General features: G+C 35.7%; 1 protein-coding gene across 1 annotated transcript in view; it reads left to right on the forward strand.

The window, feature by feature from the left end:
• Iqub (IQ motif and ubiquitin domain containing) overlaps window positions 1–11,844 on the forward strand; it is a 54,774-nt gene extending 42,930 nt beyond the window's left edge. The window contains exons 10-12 of the mRNA XM_013019912.1: window positions 2,495–2,743; window positions 7,503–7,688; window positions 11,662–11,844. Coding sequence (XP_012875366.1) covers window positions 2,495–2,743; window positions 7,503–7,688; window positions 11,662–11,844 — 618 coding nt within the window. The remainder of the gene's footprint in view (window positions 1–2,494; window positions 2,744–7,502; window positions 7,689–11,661) is intronic.
• The last annotated feature ends 12,736 nt before the right edge of the window (window positions 11,845–24,580 follow it).

Consider the following 24,580-nt stretch of genomic DNA (forward strand, 5'->3'; position numbering starts at 1 on the left):
ATTGATCTTGCTAGCTATGTCCTTTGCCATGCAGAAGCTCTGCAATTTCATGCAATCCCATTTGTCCAACCTTTCTTTGATTTGTTGTGTTTCTGAGTCTCTATTAAGAAAATTTCAACCTGTGCCAAGGAGACCTAGGGTTTCTCCTATTCTACCCTGTAATGTTTTCAGAGTGTCTGCTTTAACTCTGAGGTCTTTGATCCATTTAGAGTTGATTCTGGTGGATGGGAATTTTTTTTGTCAAGAAAAATCTCAGATTTATGTTGGGCACCTTGTCAAATAAAAATGATTACTTTCTTCTCCTTCTGACTAAAATTGCCCTACTTGGAACTACTCACTTGCCTGAAATTAAGAACAAGTAGAAATAATGTTTACCAAGACACTGAATATCAGGCAATAAACACAAATTAAGTGAGCCTAAAGTAGTCCCATTTTACTCCCTTGAGGAGTGAAACTCCTTGAAGAGGGAATATCTGTATTATGCACAAGAACAAACAAAGCCTAACTTTCTATAGCTGAAGAGAAAGCAAGGCTCCTGTCATCCTCTGGGTCCTACACAGCTGAAGTCTGTATGACACAGGGCCAGAAATTAGTGAGTCAAACAAAGAAAGACATGAGATTTGCACTATCCCTTTTATATTTTCAACTGAGTTCTGACCACTATATACGTATGAGGAAACCCCCAAGGCCAGGGAAAGAACTGCCTTAAAAGATTAAAGAAGATGGTATTTAACACTAAGGTGGGTGCATCTCTTATAATTGGAGGTTTACTGAGCTTCTTGGATCTATAGATTGATTTATTTTCACCCCATTTAGAATGATGTTGACCTTATTTTCACAAAATATTTTCTGTGTTCTTTAACTCTCCTCTCATATTTTATACTCTGATTATACATATATTAAGTTGCTTGAGCTTGCTGCATAATGTGGTGATATTCTTATTGTTTTTCATTTTCTGTATGCTTGATTTCTATTGTTGTCATCCAGCTCAATAGTTTTTTCCACTCTAATATCTACTCTCTTGTTAATTCAGTCTTGTGTGTGTTTCATTTTAGAGTTCATAATTTTCTTCTCATGGAGTTTTAAATATATATTTTATTGCCTTTCCTTAACTTTTAGGCATATGGAATAGTTTTCATAACAGTTGTAATGAGGTTTTTAATAACTATCCTTTTGTGTGAATTCTAATATCTATATCAATGAACATTTTTTTCAATAATGATTTAGCTACTGGCTTTGGATCATATTATATATATATTTGGTCATTTTTTGCTATATACTAAACAATATGGATTTTATTTTGTTGCTTTCCCTTATCTGCAATAACTAGTAGATAACTAGGACAAGCAGAAAAGGTAAAAAACTATGTATATATGAACATATAAGATGATGCTAAGCGAAATGAACCCCAAGATAGGGCCATAAGAGGTTTTATCTTTGTTGCTGTTGTTTTTAATGTAAATGTTTTATTCCTATTTACTCCTTTTGTTCTGAGAACACAGTTGTTAAGTTACTCAAAGAGTTTTATTTCTTTAGATCTTGATTTTAAGTTTATTTTTAGAGCAAGAGAAAAGCAAATTTTAATTTAGGGATAATATTTTCCACTATTGGTTAGTCTTTTCTTGATATTCAGCCAATGACCTGTGAACTTTACATAAAACAGGCCTTTGTAGGCTGAGATCTTGTCTCAAAAATTGTTTTTAACAAGTTTGATATATCAAACTGTTGCTATTTAATCTTTCCTCTCATAGAGTCTAGAAATACTGATGATAGACTGTAGATATTGGCTTCTGTAGTCTTCAATGTGATTTGAAACTGCTTACTCTTCATTCATTCATGAATCTAGAACCAAGTGTTCACTCTTGATTCATGCATCCATTCACAAATCCAGCACCATTGGATTCACAGAATTACACATTTACAATTACTTTCTGATGTAATGCTTCATATTTTAAAAAATGATCATTAACAACCACAACTTTATTTTTTTAATAATGAAAAGAAAATAACTATTGGTTTAGTGGGCTTTTACTTATATTCAAAACTGGATGTTGCCTATAAAAATAATTAATATAAACCCAGAAATCTAAACATTTTTATAAATATAAGAGCTGAGTTTGCCCCCTTTTGGAAAAATTTTATTAGCATATGTCAGTTATATAAAGAGATTTTATTGTATATTCACATATGCATGCATATACTTTGGTCAAATTCTGCACCTTTATTACTCTTCTAATCCTACTTCCCTCAGTTTTTAAATCAAATTTTAACACATTTCATTATTCTATTTTCATGCATACATATAAACACTTCAATTATTTTCTAAGTTATTTACTACATGTATTTAGGAGTTGATGATCATATTATAATAGATTTTTGAAAATAATTTTGGTAGGATAAATGAATGAATACAGTTTGAAATTTAAAGACAAAACTAGGAATTTTTCAGCTAGCAAATTCTAAAGCACTCTAATATAATTTTCCTGCTTTTTAGGTTCCTCAAGATCCACTCAAGTTTTACAATAAGATTTACTTTTGCCACAGTTGCCAGCTATATTTGCCTTCTACCGATTTTTCCATGTCCTGCACCGCACAACGCATCTACCACTGTCGTCAGTGCGTCAGCCTGGAGAATGAGACTCAAAAACGGGAATCATTTTTGAAGTACAAGTGTTTACTTCAAAGGCTTTACAATTCAGAAACCAATTATGGAGATGACTCTCAGATTGCTTTCCTGATGCAGGTAAGGTCAACCATGGCAGAAATGTTTCTGTCTTCTAAGGGGCTATGCAGACATGATACACAGTGTTGCTGAACATACTCTGATTTGGGAAGCATCACCTTTGATGGTCTGATGAGGTGTATGTGTATTTAAGTACTTCGTTGTGCTCTGCAGACAGGTGAGCCAGATCTTATATCCTGCAAAGGAAGACAGACAATAAAAGGGGTGTAAGCTTCTGCAAAAAACAAACCAGAGTTTTCCAAGAAAAAATATTGGGAATCATACAAGTGTTTAAAAGTGCACACAGGCTAATTTGCTGGACAGAAAAGGCTTCCTTGAAGATGTGCCTTCTGAGACAAAAGACCAATGAAGAGTTAATCTGGTAGCCACAGAGAGCAAAGAATCACAGACTGTTTGGAGGCAATTTGAGTCCTGATTCTACTAGTTTTAGGTGAGTCTGAGACAGGCATAGATTTAATGATACTTATGATTGGAAATAAAGATGAGCTTAGACGTGGTTAATTAGTGTTCTATATCTGACAAAGATTACCATATCTGGAAAAACAACTTAAGGGAGGAAAGATTTATTTTGACTCATGATTTCAGTTCATGGTCAGCTGCTGCTCCCTTTACAGTAGCCAGGAAGGACATAGAGGAAGGACATGGGGGGGAGGGGGAGGGGGAGGGAGGGAGAGGGAGAAGAGGAGAGGGGGGGAGAGAGAGAGAGTCAGGTGGAGAGGTGGAGATAGACTATTCAACTAGACCTCCAACTATGCCTTACTTCCCAGTTTCCACCACCTCTCAATATCATAAAATTATGGATTAATTCACCCACAAAATCAGAGCTCTTGATGCAGTTATTTTCTCTAAGCCCCATTGACTGGAAGCTAAGCCTGGAATACAGAGCCTCTAGGGCTGTTTTCTGTCCAATCCAGAGCACCCTTATACCCTCTTTTGATGTTTGTTTGTTTTTCTTGGCTCTTTGAAAGAGGTGATGAGATATTCATTTCAATACATCTGTATTATATCTTTTAAAAATACATTTAGGGGAAAAACAAAGGAGGAGGTAATCATTTCAATACATCCATCAAGATTGTCTTTGCAGTTCCTTTTGAAGTGTATTCTATGTGACACTAAATACTAATAAAATATTATTTCAACTATTTTCATCCTTCCCTGAAGTAATGAGATTTCTCTGAAAGATATTTAAGTTTGTCTTTTTCCAAGAGAAAAGAATGATATGCTAACTGCTTGAAGTGTGTGTGAAAAATGCCATTTATTATCTTTTTATTATCTTTTCAATAGCATAAACTAGGGGGACAACAATATCATTCTGCAGATTTTCCTTCATAAAAAGCAAGTTGAGGGCTGGGAATGTGGCTTAGTGGGAGAGTACTTGCCTAGCATGCATGAAGCCATTAGTTCCTCAGTACCACATAAACAGAGAAAGCCAGAAGTAGTGCTGAGTACTACTTGAGCAAGAAGAAACTTGAGCAAAAAAAAAAAAAAAAAGAAGAAGCTTGCCTTGAGCAAAAGAAGCTGAGGGGGAAAAAAAAGCAGCAGCTCAGGGACAGTGCCTAGGCCCTGAATTCAAGCCCTGGGAGTGGCAAAAAACAAACAAAAAACAATATTCTATGTTAGGCACATCAAGATAATTAAATCTCAATTCCCCACCCCCACACATATTAATTTCTTATGGGAACTTTGAGGGGTACTCTTGTGCTACTAAAGGCATTATAGCTTAGGTATTCTCCCAGTATTACTCTATTTTCTCCAAAGGGAGAGAAAAAATGTACAGAAGATGATGACAAACATGATTACCCAAGCTCTTTTAGGACTCTAGGCATGTAGACTTTCTTTTTATGGGTTTTTAGGGGATGAAAGAGCCACCAATTCTGGTAGCAGTGTACAGAACTGCCTTGAGTTGGGCTGACAACTCAAACATGAGTGTCGTGGGGTGGGTTTCCTGGAGTAGTGTTCACAGAGACAGAAATAGGGCTGTAACTCATGTTAAAAAGGATGAGCATTATGTTGATCAATGGAGCAAATGCTATTGTTGATGAAAGTTATATAAGCAAGATATTGAAACCAAAGACACTGAATGACTTACAAAGTGATCGGTTTTAGAAATTTTTTTTAAATAAAGAATTTTTTTGAGATAAGGGCTTATTTTGCAGCCCTGGATAGCCTTGAACTCACAGTCTTCTTGATTCATTTTCCTCCCAAGACTAAGATTATAAGCATATGCCAAAACAACTGTGCTATAATTTAAATAAAATTATAATTTAAAAATCACTCTGATTTCACTATTGATGTTCACGTTCCAAATTCTTTTATACCCCTCTATTTATTTTACTTTTTATCATCTTTATTATAGAGGGGTTTCAATTCAACATGTCGATTTATGAGTACAGTGCATCATAATTAATGTCACTCATTTCATAACTCTCCCGTCTCTCCCAACCCCACCCATCCAATTTCTCTCTTTAAACAGCTGAAAGGAAAAGTAACATAATCAGTAGTTTGAAATACAGGCTGAGTATCCTTAATCTGCAAAACTGAACTCTAAAATTATCTAAAACCTAAAACTTTTGAGTCATGATGTGAGTCTACAACTAGAAAATCTGACAACTGATGTAAAGGGTCACAATCAAAACACATTTACAAATAAATTGTTTTATTACCAATTTCAAGTTACAGCATAAGTGCATATGAAATGTTATCTCATTGACATCTCATTAGATATATGTAAATTTTCCAAAACCCACAAACATCTGAAATTGTGAGATATTTCTACTTCTAAGTATTTCAGATAAGGTATATTCAATTAATATTAATGATTGCTCTATTGTATTACAAAGAGTAAAACTAAATGTATGTTATATCTCCTAATCCTGATTTTAATACCCATTTGAATGCACATAGAAATTAATTACCCAAAGTAAAAAAAATTACGAACCAATGAATATGATCAAATAAACATCCCCCTGGTATGATGGTGCCTTATGCCTATAATCCAAATTCTTATTTGTATATTTTCATCTCTTCATTTCCAGTTCATGTGTGAATGTCAAGGCAACCTAAAATAGGATAATTTTGTTTACATGGCAATAATCATTGACTAGAAAAGGAGGAAAGAAGAGTCATGAAAAGAATGGAGTTCCAAATATTTCTCTCTAGATTTTTGGAGGTCTCATTAAATATTTCAATATCAAATTTACCATTTTCTCAAGATTAAAGGGAAGGGTTGTATGAATGTAAAACAACTATTGTAACAATAATATATAATTGAAATTCTCTTTATATGTAGTATAAGTTTTTAAGTCCGTACTATACTTTGTTTTCCAAAAGGATAAACTGTCAGTGTTCTAAATGGTGGCAATACAGCAATGGGAAAGAGACAAGATCTTTACTCTCCTAGAGATTATATTGTGCACACATGGGAGGAGCAGGTATAGAGCACACAGATAGTAAAGAAGAAAACATTATGTTAGAAGTCTATCATGACCTAGTAAAGTTTGTGGGCAATGAGTATTTATATTCAGCACATACTGAATTTGAACATAATGGCATGCAAAGTAAAAAAAATGAAAGCTAAGATATATCAGAAATAAACATTTTACTTAAGAAGAAATTGGATATTTCACTGGTCACCCAGTTTTTCTGTAATTCCTACAGATGCCACTTAATACAATAGGTAACCACTGCAACAATGTCAAACACCACTTACAGGCAATGGCCAAGCAGATGTAGCATGTGCAAAAGTGACATTCCAATAAACAAAATGCAGTTTGTACAGTTTTGAAGTTAGTAATAGAATTGATGCGACACAAAAAAGCTCACATATTTGAACAAGGCAACATTTTGAATATAAGTAAAAATGTATGTAATATATTTACCTGCTTTCCTACACAAACTTTTTGAAATAATGGTTCTTTTTTTCAGTAAGTATGCTTTTGTGAAGCTTATATCAAACAATTCTAAATTCATACATGTGGATCTCAGAATAAAAAGTTCATTCTAAGTCTAAGAAGGTGGCTCATTGGTAGAGTGCTTGCCTTGCATTCATGAGGCCCTGGGTTCAATTCCTCAGCACCACACAAGCAGAAAAAGCCAGTAGTTGTGCTGTGGTTCAAGTGGTAGAGCGCTAGCCTTGAGCTGAAGAGCTGAGGGATAGTGCCCAGACCAAGTTCAGGCCCCATGACCAGCAAAAATAAAGTTCATTCTGTGTTGTAGCCATTATGATATAAATTTATAAAAATGTTTCAGTTATTTAACTTACCCATCTTTTCCTTTTTTCCTATTAATACAGCAAATCCTTTATTAGCATTGAGTAAATCATATCATTTTTATAAATATCAGCTGTCTCTTGCATTGTGGCAATAAAACACCTGAAAAAAGATTTTACTATAATAGTTAATAAGGGAATTTTCAAAAGTACTTAGTACCATGCATTGTATTTTAAAAAGTACTAAGTACCATGTATTGTATTTTAAGAGACTAAATAATAAGGTAGCTATATAGGTAGCATACTATAGGAAATATATACAGTTTATTTAAGGTTAAAGATGGATCCACGACTTGTGAATAATTATACAGATTAGGCGCAATGAATGTAAGTATGATTAAAAAAGGACTATGTGCCACTGAAATCTAACAAATAGTGTTTCCCATTACAATGTACCCAGTGTGATTTATTTGCTCAAGCAGTATAATCATTACATGTGAATTTAGAAGAAAACAAAAATTATTGATATATATATATATATTTGATATACAGCTCAATGATATCCGGTACCTGATCGAGAACATCTGGGCATCCCAGTCAATCCTCAGTGCCTGCAATGACATCGATGAGTTGGTCCTGGTCAGATGGGATAAGTCCATGGAGTGGGCCCCCTGGAACTGCATTCTTCTCACCAAAGATGAAGGCGCAGCTCATCTTAAGCTAAAAAATGTGGAAGAGGTTAGTAGTTGGACTTTTATTTGGATGTTACTTTTATCATTGGAATCAGAGGGCACCTGACTGACTGCATTGGAATACATTCCACAGATAATTTAAGTATTTCAGTTAGATTACAGATAGTAATGGATTAATCGTAAGAAAACATGGGGATGGTATATCTTTCAGAGATTAGAGTGAGATGGGAACAGGGCAATAAGAGATTGGAATATGTAAGTATTACCACATCATGGCATTCGTTTAGTCACTTCAAGAACATTCACTCCACAATATGTTCCACAAAGGCAAGGATTTCAGTACACTTACTTCCATCTTTATCTCTAATACCCATAGGTTAATGCTGCCCCCAGATTAGGAGTTTAATATTTGTTTGTTGAATAAATGTTGCTATCATAGGTGTTAGAGAACCCAGAGTCTGTCCTAGCTGATGAGTCACTAGGAAAGCATACTTATTGACATCATACAGATGTAGCTCCATTTGTTCAGTTGCTTCCAACTAGCTACATACTCTGCCATTTTAGCAACTTACAAATGTGTTCTGGAGACCATGTTAATGAACAAAAATGAGGGGCCCTAGAAGAGTTCCTAAGAGAGCGCCATTTACACTAAGCAAGTCTAGGCTCTTCAGTTGACTAAATAACCTTTAATCTCATGCAAGATGTCAACTAAGGAAAAATAAATAAATGGCATCAAGTGGGGCCATCATTTTGAATGGCACTATTCCCTGCCTATTATTTTTGAGGGAATGGTGGGAAAAGGATGTAAAGGACATAAACTAGTTAAAGTTTTGCAAGAGTGTTCAGAGTTTTCAGGAGCTAGCTTAGGAAAAATTCTACTCTGGGGATTAACAGAAAGCAGAGAAGAAATTGAAGCTGTGATAAATGTTATGTTTGGTAAATTAAGCTGACTCGTAAATATTTAATTACTGGAAGCATAGCCAATCCTAGCAATATCATTTCATCTAGGTCTCATAATGAAACTGAAGTTCATTCCCAAAGCTGATATTCCAGTGCTTCTTCAATTAATCCACAAAACTCCCTTTGTGTATTTAATCAATTTATTGCAGTATCAAATTAAATGTTCTATTCATATACATTTCCAATTTCAGGATGCCAATCGTTTTGAATTTCTGAAAATGGAGCAAAGGTTCTCAATGAGACAAGCTGAAAAATTATTTTTATGGTTTTCAGTTTATGTAATCATTTAAGTATTAATATTCAATCTAGTTAAAGAAGAGCTTCTCTTTTGCATAAAGTTAAAATGAATTTACCTAATGCCCAGAAACACTTACTTTTCCAATATATTAAACATATTTGAAATTTAAGGTAATTTAAAAATTACTTTATTGTTGTTATAGAAGGATGTACAGAGGGGTTACATTTACATGAGTCATGCAATAAGTACATCTCCCTTTATACAGTGTCATCTGTTCCCTCATTCTCTCCCATTCTCTCCCTCCCATCTCCACCCACAAGTTGTATAGTTTACTTTTTTTTTTTTTTTTTTGCTGGTTGTAGGGCCTGAAGTCTGGGCCTGGGCGCTGTCCCTCAGCTCTTCAGCTCAAGGCTAGCACTCTGCCACTTGAGCCACAGCGCCACTTCCAACTTTTTCTGCTTATGTGGTGCTGAGGAATCGAACCCAGGGCCTCATGCATGCAAGGCAAGCACTCTACCACTGAGCCACATTCCCAACCTGTATAGTTTACTTTTATCAATGTCCAGTATGATCCACTGCTCTACTTTATAGTAATTTTTGACTCCTTGTGAGCTTACAGACTACAGGAAAAAATGCCTCTGTGAACTCTAATGAAACAGATTGATTTCCCATAGTGTTCATATTGGCCAAAGTAGGAACAATTGTGGGGAGAAAACCAGCAGTCATGACTCAATTCTCATCCATCTTTTTTTTTTTTTTACTAAAATTCGTCACAGCAGTAAAACCTGCCTTTTTGTTTCATAGAGTTTTAGAATATTAGCTAACAGTATGAAATTAATAAAAATAATGAAACCATCCCTGATTTTGAATCTGAGTCTATCCTTTAAGGGCTCATATACTAAGTTCCAGCGCCCCAGTTTATGCATGTATAGAAAGGAGATAATGATGTCTCATAATAGGAAAACTTTGCCAATGAAATAGACACCTATTTAAAGTTTCCAAAATATTGTTTGGCACGAAGCAACCTTCACAGTACCTGTATATATGAAGTACTTAAATTTTATTTTTAATTGAAATAAAGACAGTACATTTTTGGTATAAAAATGAATGAAAAAAGTTTTGAAATAGAATGTAAGTTTCTTGATAAACATCAGGAATGTGCACATATGAGGGATGACTAATTTTATTCTGTGGAAGTTATTGAAATCATCCTGGAAATTTTTATGCTCTCATCCATGTCTATTTATCTATCTTTCATCTATCATCTATCATCTACCATTGTTTCAACCTCTATATGTATACATATTATATATATATGTGTGTGTGTGCATATGTAGCACTTATTTTATATAAATTACCTGCAACTTGGTTTGTTTGACAATAGATACCTTTCCATATTATATTATTCTATGATATACACACATATCATAGAATGTATATTCTATGTATATCACAGAATGCTTGACTTAACCTTAATAATTATTAACTTTATGGTTTTTTTCAAGGAAATATAAAGTTCTGTGTATGTATAGATGAGTACAGCATAACATAGACATATTATTTTTCCTTGAATGAAATATGGACTAAGAAATAGAGAACCAAAGAGTAGTACAAATATCTGAGTGTTTATCTGTTACATTTGTCTAAAAAGAGGAATCTTTACAGTAGATACTTGTATAACATATAAAACCCACTGTTATTTTTTAAGCCTTAGATCTTTCTTTCACCTTAGAGTTGACTTTGTGAAAAAGTCTTTAGTGGATGAATGTCTTTAAGAAAATAAACTTCAGGCAGAAGTCACTTAGTATTTGTGATTTGGTAGAAGAGAAGTCTCACTAAGAATAATAAAGAGGCTAGATAATACTTATTGATTTAACTAAAATTTACTTTTGGATGTTCTGAATACTATGCAAAGGACTTGGGGGAAAATGGAGTAAATATAATTCCTCATTATTACAGTTGCATTCAGACTCAGCTATTGTAACAAGAGGCAAATTATAAAGACTTAAGATGATATGGGTTTAGTTTTCTTATGTAATAAGAAGTTCCAAAATTGGGCAGCCTGGATCTTGAATGATATCTCCAGCATGTTCTCAGAAACCTAGGCCCTCTAAGTCTTCCCATGGTGGTCTTTAATCTCTGACTTTCACTTTTATGCTTGGTAGCTCTTTGTGGCAAGATTGTAGCTTCATCTCTTGCATTATGGTTAGTTCCCAGGTTTGGGGAAAAATTAAAGATGCTTATGATATGTGAAACCTTCTTTAAAAAGCATTTTTTTAATTGAGTGGATGAGTGGGATTGGGAGAGAGAGAAGAAAATATGAAATGGGTAACATTAATAAAGATGCATTGTGTTCAAAAACTGACATGTTGAATTGAAACCCCCTTGTACTTAAAGATAATAAACAATAAAAAAGTTTTACTATAAGCTTTATACAGGTGCCCAAGGGTGTGTGTGTGTGTGTGTGTGTATACATTTGTTACTTGTTATGTTGTTGTCTTTACTTAAAATAGAGGATAGAAAGAAAGCTGGTAACATCCTACCAGACATAAACCAAGCCTATAAATTGAAGTGAATGAGAATGATAGGATGTATAGGATTGGCACTCAATAGTGGCTTAGACTTAGGAAGTACAGTGTGAGATTCTGAAAAGGCTTCCAGGAGGAACTATCACAGGAACAGAGTTCTGAAAGAGAATATGCCAAATTTATTCTATGCTGAATGAACTGGTAAGCAAAGACATGGAGACATGTCAGCATCTTTATCTGAAAAAAAATCTGAGATTTAATAAAATTTGATATTATTTCTTTCCTTTTTGCAGGATTATGAACAGTTTTTTCTCCACAAGATCAAACACAAACATATCCTGGCTAAGAACTACTTTTCTCAGATTCCTCTGCTTGCTTCATTTATAGTTGACAATGATGAATTAGAAGAGGTCAGAAGTAAATACCGCATAGACACAACACCTAAAATGATCGAACCCAGGGGGACTTCCATATAGAAGATCCAGGAATATTTGTTTGATGATAAATGTTTGCTCACCACTGACAAAATAATACAGATGCCGTACGCTATGAAAATGAAACTTAATCTTTTTATTGACTTCATTATTTTTGTTTTTCATAGTTATTACAAGTTAGATGAAGAGAGACTATTCCTATACAAATTCTTCATTATTAATTAGTGTTTGATTGAACTACAGTTATGTTTCTGGAGTTAATAGTTCAAAGCAAAGAGGACATATTATTTTTAATATATTTTCCCATTACATTTTAAAAGACACCGTTAATGATTTATAGTGAACATTCAGCAATCAAAAAACCCTAGACATAACCTTTAACGTAATGTGCTTAAGATAAAATATAAGAGAGTGCTTAGCATATGAATGTGAGGAAGTATAGAATTCTTGAAAATACTTATAAGTAGGATAGGACTGTCTTCATTTCACTATTGAGATTTGAATCTTAGCCTTTTGTTGATGGCTTTCACCTTCCATTTCTCTCAAATCCCAGAAAAACAGCTGAAACCATAAACAACCTGCATTCACATTAGGAAACAAGGATCACTGTGCTATGGGGAAAATAAAAACTTCTGTGGGGTAATGGTGAAACTCTATAAGAGGAATGAACTTGAAGAAATCCACTTTAACAATAGTTCCTTGTCCAATGAACCAAAGGAATAATCTTGGCTGTATGTCTGTGAGGTATCTGTAATATAGTATATCAGTCATCTTAACAGAAAAGTGATGGGGCTGGGCACTGGTGGCTTGCTCATGCCTGTAATTCTAGCTACGCAAGATGCTGAGACCTGAGGATCGAGTTTCAGAGCCAGCTCAGTTTGGAAAGTCTTCAAGACTCTTATCTCCAATTAACTATCAAAAAGCAACAAGTGGCACTGTGACTCAAGTGATAGAATTCTAGTCTTGAACAATAAAGCTCAAGGAGGAAAGTTCCCAGGCCCTGAGTTCAAGCATGCTCTCTCTCTCTGTCTCTCTCTGTCTCTGTCTCTGTCTCTCTCTGTCTCTGCCTCTGTCTGTCTGTCTGTCTGTCTCTCTCTCTCTCTCTCACACACACACACACACACACACTAGAAAACTAAGCCAAACCAACCCCCCAAACAGAAAAGGAATGGCCTACTCAAAATCACACAGAGAAGTATTTATTTACAAAAGGGTCTATTATAATATTTAAGCATGGTACAGAGATCTGAAGTCCAGGATCAGTATCAGATATGCTGTATATACCCCTAGATGAAATTAATTTGGGAAGGGAAGCCATAGAAAAGGAAACTTAGAGGGTCTGTGATTATCTGTCAAGGGGATAGTCAGCACAAGGCAATATGATTTCACATATCTTCTTTTATCAGATCTACTGAGTAGGTTGACAAAATCTGAAAGGAAAACAAAAGACATAATTCATATGGCTTCATTGCAGGGAGCAGATCTAAATAGAAAGTATCTAGATAGCAAAAGAAACAGGAAGATCTACAATTCAAATAGCATTATTTTATTTACATACACTATTGCAGAAAGCCATTACTTTTTCTTCTAATTTTAATCAGTATTTAATAAAATTTAAGGATCAAGAATTTCAGTCCAAATATTCTATGGACATATTTGACAACATTTTAACAATACATTTTTAGGGTGTTCACAATTTTTCTCTACTTAACAAAAGCACAACACTTGCTAATTGTTCTTGAGCATTGAATATCTAGAAGAATGTGGTCTAACTTTATTCTTATAGACAGTCCAGACATTCTAAAAACTTTCTAAACAACAAATAAGAGATAAGACTGGGGAGAAATTAAACAAAGACATGTGCAAGTTTATACTAGATTGCCAGTATTCAGAATTTTAAAAGATAGATCAGGGGAATTTGAGAATTCTGAGAAAGAAGTGTTGGGAAGATAGTAAAAAACAGAGAGATAAGATCATATGAAGGAAAATTAGAATTCCTCTATTGACTCGCACGTGAACATAGACTATGAAATCTACTCATGAATGGAAGACTGTGGAATAAAATTGTGAAAAGTGAATAAGAAAACTGAGGCAAGAAAGAAAGATGAACAGGGAAGGAGGGACATTTATGCTCCTAGCTTCTTCCATCTGTTTCTTGGTCTGTTGACAGTGGCTGTGTTTCCACACCTAAGACCATAGCTCCACCTGAGTAGTCATTTTCCCATGCCTACAGCTCTCCTTGAATTCTGGGAATTTTTCCCTCTGCAGCTATAGCTTACAAGTGAACATCTCTCGTTTTTTTGTAGAAAAAAATTAAGGCTTGAAGTGCTTTTCTTTTTCTCACTGATTTTCATATATAGTGCCCTCTACTCCGTCAACAGCTCTTTTAGTAAATCCTTGTCAAGTTTATAATATTCAGCAGGTGGTAGCATCACATTACCCAAACTATCACCAGCAGTGGCACAGTATGAGGTACAGATGGAGAGGAAAGCACAAGCACAGCGGTTGAGACAATTAGTCACTGTGTTAGCCATCTTCCCACCATGGTGACAAAATAGCTGAGAAAAACTTAGAGAAATAACCACTTCTTTAGGCTCATGGCTTCCCAGGTTTTATTTAGTCCTTGGTTACCTGAGCCTGTGGTGAGGCAGTTCATCATGGTGGTGGAGGAGGCTCATCTTACGATAGACACAGCCAGGGAACAATAGAGAATGAGATGGGGACAATATATATCCCCCCACCCCCACCCCAGGGTATACCTTCACTGACTAACTCCCTGACATGAAGTGTAACTTCCTAGTTTCTACTACCTGCCGGTAATGCCATCAACTTGTGAATCCAGTAGTGGATTGATATATTGATGAGGTTAGAGCCCTCATGAGCCAATTACTTCCCAAATGTCTGGTCATGTGACAAACCAAGCCTTTACCCATGACATTTCAGGGGATTTTAGATTCAAACTGTAACAATTACTGTGATGATAAAGATGATGGCATAGTTTGAGTGTTTTTTCCACCTAGGGTTCACAAAATGGATGTCAGCAGTCTTGAATATCCAACTTAATGTTCTGATTTAAATATATATATTAGGAGACCTTTATGACCACTGCAGAGAGATTCCTTCTCTTCAGTATTTTCAGGGCAGATGTGATTAAGGATTAATTGGGGGAACTGATTGTAATGTTTGTAAGTTGGTATTGTCTATTAAATGTCCAGTTTGGTTAGATATCATGGATTAGAATACAGGTGAGGGAATGTGGCCTGGGATAAATGAAACTGTGCACTGGGAAAGTTGTAGGATCTTTGAATTTTTTTTGTTGGCCATGGGCCTGCTCCACCACTAGTGCCACTTCCCACTTTTCCTGCTTATGTGGTGCTGAGGAATCAAACTCAGGGGCATTCTACCACTGAGTCACCTTCCCAGCCCAATCTTTGCAATTTTGATTCTTAATGAAGAGAGCATATCTACAAGTATATTCTGAGGATATTGGACCAACAGGAATAACATAAAAGGTTATGCCAAGCTGAATTTATGTTCTTGCCTGGCTAGAATGCCAACTGAAACTTAAACATGGCAACATAGCCTGCACCAATGATCTTGAGATGCCAGAATGTCCAGAAAACTTTCAAGATTCAACAGTGTGGGTGGCTGGGTTAATTCTATCATGCAAGTTTCTTAGACACTTCCAAGAGATGTCTTACGAATGCAAGGAGATTCAGAAATGTCTTAGGATGAGCATGGTGACTCAGGCTTGCCATCTGAGCACTCAGTAAGCAGAGGCATGGAAATCATGAGTTCAAGTCCCTGGATGGGGTACATGTAGACAGTTCATTAAAAAAGAAAGCGGGAAGGAAGGAAGAAGGAAAAGAAAGAAAGAAAACAAGAAAATGAAAGAAATGCCTTAAGACCAAATGTACCACCCCCTATGACTACTTAAATAAAATTCTTTAGTGAGCTAGTTTGAAAAGGGATCTAGACACCCAAGGGTCATTATTGTCACTATGTTATAACTTCACGTGGGATAACACAAGATAGAGAGAAACAGAGGCAGACAGAGTGAGAGACAAAGAGAACTCTCATGAGGAAAGTTTTAGACAGTAGATCTGGTTGTCTTTGTTTTTATAGAATGGAGATGGTTAGTAGTATGTATCTACAGACATCCATAGCAGTGTCTGAAAAGTTGACCAAATGAAAAGAAATGTAGAAAGAAGAATATTAGAAAAATGATGTCAAGGAGTCTGGAGGAGGGTAGACACCCTCCACCCCCCTCATGGAAATGGACTCTATGATGCACCCACTACTGGGGAGATTATTGCTAATCAAAGGGACAAGGGGCTTCTTCCGTGTGTCAGCTGCTTTTGCCTAGCCTTCCTAATGTTTGCTTAATGGACCATTTACAAAGCAACTGTCAGAGTGAAAAGAGCTTGTCTCTGGGCTTAATAGAGTGTTCTCTTCACCTCAGCTGAATTTGCTACCATTATAGTTGGGTTCATAATGTAAGCATAGACCAATAACAAACCATATATCCTGTGGAAAGAAGTAGGTTATCTGGTGGCTGAGTGCACTGAATCTTTTCCATTATGAGGTGGGGAGAAACTTGTTCTATATGGATAGATACTTGGTATGTGTGTTGATTTTTCTTCTTGGTTTAATGGATTTCTGTCCACACCATCACCCATCAACATACAGAAATCCCAACACATCTCCATGGTATCACATATGACATTGCATTCAACAAAGGAACTCATTTTACAGGAAAGTAAGTGAATCAGTGGCTCTCAGTCAGATTTTCCTGATCTTGTAATGTCCCTATCACTTTTAGAAGTCTGGCTTGATAAAATGAAATGATCTGCAAAAGTATCATTTATGGCACCATCTGGTTGACAACACCACCTTAGTGTTGGACTGTGGAGGTCATGTGTGGCTGACACCACTGGCTGATAGGTGGCGGTGTCTTCTTCACACTCTGAGTACAGAGGTTGAGAAATGCTGAATAAAACAGTCTAAGTTGATGTTATCTGTTCTGTCTTCAGAATGCACCACCCAAGGATCAAGCTGAGAGTAGCCTTGTTAGCTACTGTAGCATATAAGCTACATAATCACCAACTCCCATCACTTCAAACTTGGGCTCATTAGCTTGGGAGGTCTTCATACCCAAGGGAGAAATTTCTTTAAGAACATATTAGTATTTCCACTGAAATGGAATTAGGAGCCGACAAAGTAATTTTTTAGAGATCACAAATGGTTAAATAATGGTTTTCCTAAATGAACAGGTTCTAATTTGTATTTTCCACAGGTAGAAAGCAATCTATATCTAGTCAAAAGACTTTTCAATTTTAATAGAAGGCCTTATTCTTATAAAATTTCCTTAGAGCTCCTGGGAAATCCACATGATATTCCAGTTAGTGCTCAACTAGATGTAATGCACCATAGCATTTTACGAGATCTAAGAGCTGTCTGTCAGGGAAATAAGCCATTTGATAATAGACATGATGGAGTATCATTTTGAACTGTGAAACTATAACTTACCATATTTTGCAAAATAGTAATATAAATTTAATCACAAGACTATTTCAAAAGGAGGCATGAAAAAAGAATTTAGTTAAGGAAATAATAGGTTAGATGATCTTGGCTTGGTGAGAATTCTGATAGCCTTTTCACCAGTTTAAATGTAATTCATTGTAGATTTCTAAAACCATTTCTTATATGTATAATACAAATAAAAAAGAGGAGAATGTTTTCAATAAATGCCAATTTAAAAATATACCTATACTCAATTTTCAGTTTTGGTGATTCAGAAGGAAATATTTCCATAAATATTATGCATTTATACAATCAATGAGGGAAAACACAGAGTCAACCATGAACCTTTCAAACATGAACAGTTTGTGATAATGACAGAGTCAATGCCTTGCGTTCCAAGCATCTTATGGACAGCTGTTGCAAGAGGTTTGTGAAACATAAACTGAATTTGAATGTCTTCACTCCCACATATAAAAGCAGAATTAAAATACAATCCTCATATGCATGCTAAGAGTGATTGTCTTTAGATTGTAGAGAGCTGACATTTTCATATCGTGTCAAAACAAATTAAGCACATATCAAAACTGAATTCAGAAATGTTTAATCGCTGCTGTCTCAAATGACTTGGGGTGAATATGAATATGAGACATGAAGAAACAGTCTTGAACAGAGTATAAAGGTTTTGCACAAGTTAGAAGTCTGGACTTTTCCAACCACAAGAAAATAATCTACTAGACTTTGGTATTTCATGTCTACCTTTTACATAGTCCTTTTTCATAGTGCTTTGAATTCTTTGTGAATTGAATTATGTACAACCACAAATAATGACAGGGGGTTGGACTTTTTCCTAATAGCCTTCAAATAATTGTTAGCATCTCTACTTATAAGTCCGCCTCTCTGTTACTAAGAGTTCTCACATACTGATGTTCTTTACTCCTTCACTGTCACTCTGTTTATTCCAGTTGCATGCAGAATTCAAGATCAACCATATTTAATCTGTTTGTTTACTCTTGTATTCAAAGCATATTTCATGAGATTAAAATGGACTAGTAATTATGCCTTGGCACTGCAATGTTGCTAATAAAATACTATTCATATGTTTAAAAAACAGGCTGACAACTGCAATCATTGGTTTCTTCTTCATCTATAGTGTGAGGTTGACAATTCCTCAGCAATAGGATTTTCAAAAGTTAACAGCATATGTAAAATACATGAAACATGAAGTATCTAGTTAAGTGAATGAGTACTCTTTTGTGTTTATGTTTGTTTTTATTTTTATGTTGTTTTTGGCTAGTGTTTTTTTAATTGTTTGTACACAGGGGTTACAATTACATGGGCAAGGTAATGACTATATTTCTTATCAAGCATTGTTGCCTCCTCCTCTGTTTTTCCCCTACCATCCCTTCCCTCCCAACCCCACAACTACAATCTGCCCCATCCCCAGCCTTAATTGTTTGTTTTTAAAAGACAGTATAGGTTTCTTTCTCTTCTTGTTTCATATGTAGCATGTTGGTGAGAGACCTGTGTGAAATGAGGTTCACTACCAATGACATCACTTTCTTAGTAGCATGTGTGGTTTAAACATAGAGTAATACCATTGAACTGCAGACATTTGCCCACCGCCATTGGATTCTGTTTCATCGAGGTGTCATTGTCTATTCCTGCTGTTTCCTTTGAATGTCTATGAAAAGTATGAAGACTGAACTCTGCTTTATAGAAGTTAAATGTCCAGGGCACACCAAGTCTGAGTAGCTAGGGTCCTGGCTTGGCAGTTACAAAACTTACACTGAACTTTCTATGGCACTTCTTTAGAAAACTTCTTCAACTCCTCAAGATCTTTATCTGCAAATGAGTTGTTTAGTCTTTCTCCTCCCACTCAGTGTGGCTTCCTGCTAATGCTTCTGTTTAGCAGCTTCCAGTGGGCTTCCTAACCTGTATTTATCTTTCCCAAATTAGAGGCAGCTGGGCAGTTTTAGGAAGACAACAACTCACTGATTCTCTCTTTTCTAATTTGCGAAGCCAGTAATTCTGTCAAACTTCAGAAGAGTGATTTGGCTTCAAAACAAAGAAGTGTTATATTATCTTAAACATTTTAGCCTTTATTGTTTTGCAAATGCTCTGTAACAACGTGAAAGTTTTTAAAATGTCATTTATTAGAATCATAAACATTGTATATTTGTGATAACTTTTCTGGGCCTATTTTCTAACTGATATGTATCAAAAAACTAAGTTATGCTGGCTTTTCATTGGAAAAAAACTAATTTCTATTACACACATTAAGTAACTAGAAAAGGAGTCACAAGTTAGAAAACACAACTTTTAAGTTGCTTTAGAATAAAGAATATGATATTTTAATATGCTAAGCAAAAATCCATTTTAATAATATATTTTTAATAGCTATTTCCTTTGGAGAAAATTCCAGAGAATGATATTAGCTATTTTTAGAACAAATGTACTGGTGACTATGCCTTTTTAGGTTTTAAATTACATTATTACTTGACCTAATTCATCTTAATCTACCTTCATAACTACCTTTTGCAAAGTCCTTTTGAATAGTTCTTCAAAAGAACATTATTATATAATCTAAAATATAGTGGTCAGACTCCCTCCATGAGGTGGAACTTCAGACAAGGAAAAGCAGCCTCAGCGACTTGACATATATGCCAATACTTGATTAGAAAAACATAAGTGAAGGAAGTCAAGACCACAGAGATAAAAGCATGATTTCTCTCAATGTGGTAGTTAGATCTAAAATATAAACATATATGAAAATACATATATATATATATATATATCCACAATCAAACTGACTGAAGTATGTTATATGTATGAGCGCAACTCCAATGGTGTAACTCCTTGGAATGACTGACTGATAACTTGACAAAATAAATACTGAGATCCTGAAAAAGTTTGGTCTGATTGGGTTAGAAGCATGGTAGGCAAACACAGTTATTATATATGTTAAAATGGAACCAGGTGTTTGGAGGGAATGGGTAGCGTTGGGATGCTAGAGGTGGTTGTTGGGGAGAATTATGGAAAGTGTGACACTGATCAAGATACACTATACCCTTAAATTGACATACTGAACTGAAATCCTTCTGTACAATTACTTCAAGATAATTAAAATTAAGTAAAAGTAATGTAGGGCTGGGAAGGTGGCTCAGTGGTAGAGCGCTTGCCTTGCATGCATGAGGCCCTTTGATTCCTCAGCACCACATAAGCAAAAAAGAAAAAAAATGGAAGTGGCGCTGTGGCTCAAGTGGTAGAGCCCTAGCCTTGAGCTGAAGAGCTGAGGGACTGTGCTCAGGCCCAGAGTTCAGGCCCCATGACCAAGCAAAAAAAAAAAAAAAAAGTAAAGTAAAGAAGCACTATGCATAAATGGACTTATTGACACGAAACTGACTTATACAAGTAATTGATGTCAATAAGAAATGTAGAGTCAGGCCATTTTCTGAATACACTAAAATCTCTAGAGCAGAATGTATTGAGTTACCTGAATATTCCACAGGTTGGTGTCTATCAACAGAACCTTGGCAGGTAATGTCAAGGTCCTGGAACACAATGTGGGGGCACTGTGAGAGGATGAGAAAGCCAGAAATTCCCAAGATACAAAAACTGAAAAAAGTAATAGTAGAATGTACTTTGGCAGGCATATTTAAGAAGGAGAATCAAGAGCCCTCCCTCCCCTCTGCTCTCCTTCAATCTTTGAGGTCACAGATGAGAGAGGACGGAGTTGGTGTGTGAAGAGGCTAGGATATTGCATTCTCAGAATTAGGTCTGAAAACACAGAAGCCAAAAGAACAGAGGAACTGGGAGTTATACCGAACTGCCAGCATCTAGTGCCTGCCTACTATGGCTGGACCTGGAGGGTCCTGTAGATTCTGCTATTCTTCCCAAGATTCATCTAGGATGGGTAAGATACCTGCATCTGACCCTCTATTGGTCTCTCCATTGGTTTCTGCCTTTCTCTTTTTTGTCTACTGTTTATCATTTCACAGCTTTTCTCTTCATCTTCAGGTTTCTCTCTCTCCAAGAATAGTCACCTACCCTGTCTGTGTATCTTTCTATTTCTATGGTAAGTTTTGTTTGTCTCATGGTTTATGGTGTTGAATCTTCCAATCTGTGTCTTGGGGAATAAGGTGAAAGAGCATTTGCAAGGAGGCACTGGGCTACTGACCAAGTGTATTTTTGTATGTTTTCACCATAAAGAACAAAAAGGAGGAAAAGAAGGTAGTAGATGAAGAGAGGACACAGGAGGAGGAGGAGAAAGAGGAAGAAAAGAACAACCTAGTATATCATCAAATATGGACTCCAAAATGCTTTTCCTAATAGAATCCTCTAACCTGTCACTGTTAAGCTTTTCCACAGTCACTCCTTTTAAGAAATTCCTGATATGTAAATCCACATGTCATTCATATTACACACCTGGTCTATGTCTTGTTCCATTCTCAGTGAAGATGGGGAGTCATTTTGATCTTTTTGCATACAATTTAATATGGGTAAATTACACAATACCCTTTTAGTCTGACTTTCCACCTCATTTTTATCAATGGTATTATGACACAATTTAAATGTTCTTTTATGTAGGGACACATAGAAATCTTGCTTCCACTTTACTCCAGTTTTGTTGTATGGGATGTGCCACAAGAGTTTCCCCCAAGGCTCTGCCTGGTTTCTGGTGGCAGACTGGCTGCTGACAGGTTCATGCCTTCCTTCTACCCTTCCTTGAGTACAAAGTCACAGTCGACTCCTGTAAGTTTTCCTCTTGGAGGCTGATTGTTCAAAAAGACGATCTAAATTTATATGAGCCCAAGTTGTTTCAGCACAAGTAATTTCTCAAACCTCTAGTCTACTCATTTTCGTGCAGGCTTTTAAAATTCATAGCAGTGAACTCTGTGGACATTGGATCTATGTGGGCTCATGGTAAATTTAGGTCTTAATGGGGGATGTCACTCACAAGGCAAGATAATTTAAGGATGGTCTCTTTGCATTTGACTTTTAAAACACCACAGCAGGAAGAAAGAAATGTTGCCAGTGTAAATTTATGTAGGGATATGGCTTTGGAAAAGTATCTTTAGAATCAACATATGGGTCACACAGCTCCTAAAATAAGCTTGGATAATGGAAGATTGTTATTTTTATTTCAGCTTATTTTTAAAGATGAATTTATATATTTTAACACTAAAAAGACCCAAACTATATTTCCACCAGAGAAATAAATTTGATAATCCAAAGGCTTGAAGCCAATAAACTGCTACCAAATTTAAAGTGACAGGGTAGTCTCTTTTGACTCGCTTTAGAGAAGCAATATTGAACAGACAACAGTGGCAAAATGAATTGTTTTGTTTTAGCTGTATACTTCTCCTAGATGGGAAGACAACAATACAACAAAGCTTTATTTGGCATTTACAGGCAGACAAAATCTATTACTAAATATAGATAATGTTAACATTATTTACCTGAGTGATATGAGCAAGGGACATCTTTTTATATTTTCAAGATTTTTTCTGAATGGTAAGTCCCCTTCCTCATGACCATGTACTAGTTGAATCTCAAGGAGTGTTTAAAGAATTTACCATTTTGGATTTGCCAAATAATTATGTTAGATTCATATCTCTCAAAACACAACTGCAATAACAATTATGATTCAGGTATAATTATCCAACATCAGAACAACCGAATAATAATATGGGGCGTTAAACAAGATAGATACATTTCCTTTATCTGAAACTTCAGATATAGGCAATCCAGAGTTAGCACAGCTGTTTAGCTGTTGGGAATCCTTTGGAACATGGGCTCTCACCATACTCTGTAGCTCTTACCTTAATGGCTGAAGATGGCAGCCAGAAAATCAACCATCAGGTCTGACTTTCAGTTACAATAACAGATCTGGGACAAAGCATATTGAGGCCACATCCTTGTAAGTAAGATCCATACATGTTGCATCCAAGGCTTTCACTTTTGCTCCATTGACCAGAGCTTAGATACAGGCACAAATCTAGATACGTTGGAGCCTGCAAAGTCCAGATTTTACACTGAAGATGGCGTTTTCCACTAAAGTTGGGGATTCTAGACAATGAGACAGATATTAGAAGGCAACTGGCCCTATTTGCCATAAAATTCCATGTTAGTTTTATCACTTGGTAGTTTAGTTTTTGCACCCGAAGGCCTTTCTGGTCTTTCTGCAAAGGAAAGCATGTATGAGAACTCATGGGGACACAGGGTCAACATGAGAGAATTGGGGAAATGGTAGCTACTGTGGCTGTCCTGTCTCGGAGAGCCTGGCAGTGCTGCCCAGTGTGTGATGATATGAAAATCTGTACAGCTAGTTTAGCACAGACAGAGTTTTACTCAGTGTCAAGAAAAGAAAATCAGGGTGCAGAGAAAACTCCAGATGAGAGGCAAACTGACATTATGCTAGAATTTATATCATCTTGACTGAAATAAAATTAGATTTCAAAATAAAAATTAAAGTAGTAGAAAGTTTTCAAAATTCCTTTAGGAGCTACTGGAGCAGAAGCATTGGAAGTTCACTGATTTAGGTTTTCCACCTGCAAAAGCTCAAAGCAGTGACAATAGATATGAGACTCAGAGAGGCATAGTTAAGAAGACTGACTTCAAAAGACTAGAAAAGTTTACACATGCCAAGGGATTTTCTTCTAGTGGGAATTCTCTGTAATTGCTGATTTCCAGGGTCAGCAATTCCAATGCCAATAAATTATATATATCTAAATAAGGAAACAACAGTTGCCTTATAAGAGAATGGAAGATTTGGTTCCTGCAAGTGAAAATCTTACTAGTAGGATGATCATTGAGTCTTTGCAAGGATGATGTAGAAAATTGTTCAAAATCCCAACAACCACGTCATGGTTATTTGCTATATCTTTTTGCTAATGCCAAAGAATGCATATCTACATCCTGTCTAGATTCTAGACAGATCTCTGGGGAAAGGAAGCTCTCTTCTGTCACCTGGTTGGTGGCAGTTGCTTCAATGGTCTTATTTGGTTCAGCCTATGGCAAGATTCTCTGAATTTCTTGATCACATTAAAGCTCCTTTGGAACAACTGGCCAATGACAGTCTCTAACATATGTTGGATACTTTTGAGTTAACATTAGAGTTTAAGTAATAGGAAAGTAGCTACTAAGACCCGTGGTTTAGAAGAAAATGAGGGACAGTTAACACTGTTGAAAAAATTTACTCAATATCTTATGTAATTGTAACCTCTCTGTACATTACCTCTACAACAATTTTTTT

The sequence above is a fragment of the Dipodomys ordii genome, unplaced genomic scaffold, assembly GCF_000151885.1.
Source record: "Dipodomys ordii isolate 6190 unplaced genomic scaffold, Dord_2.0 Scaffold48, whole genome shotgun sequence".
In the NCBI taxonomy this organism is placed as follows: Eukaryota; Metazoa; Chordata; class Mammalia; order Rodentia; family Heteromyidae; genus Dipodomys; species Dipodomys ordii.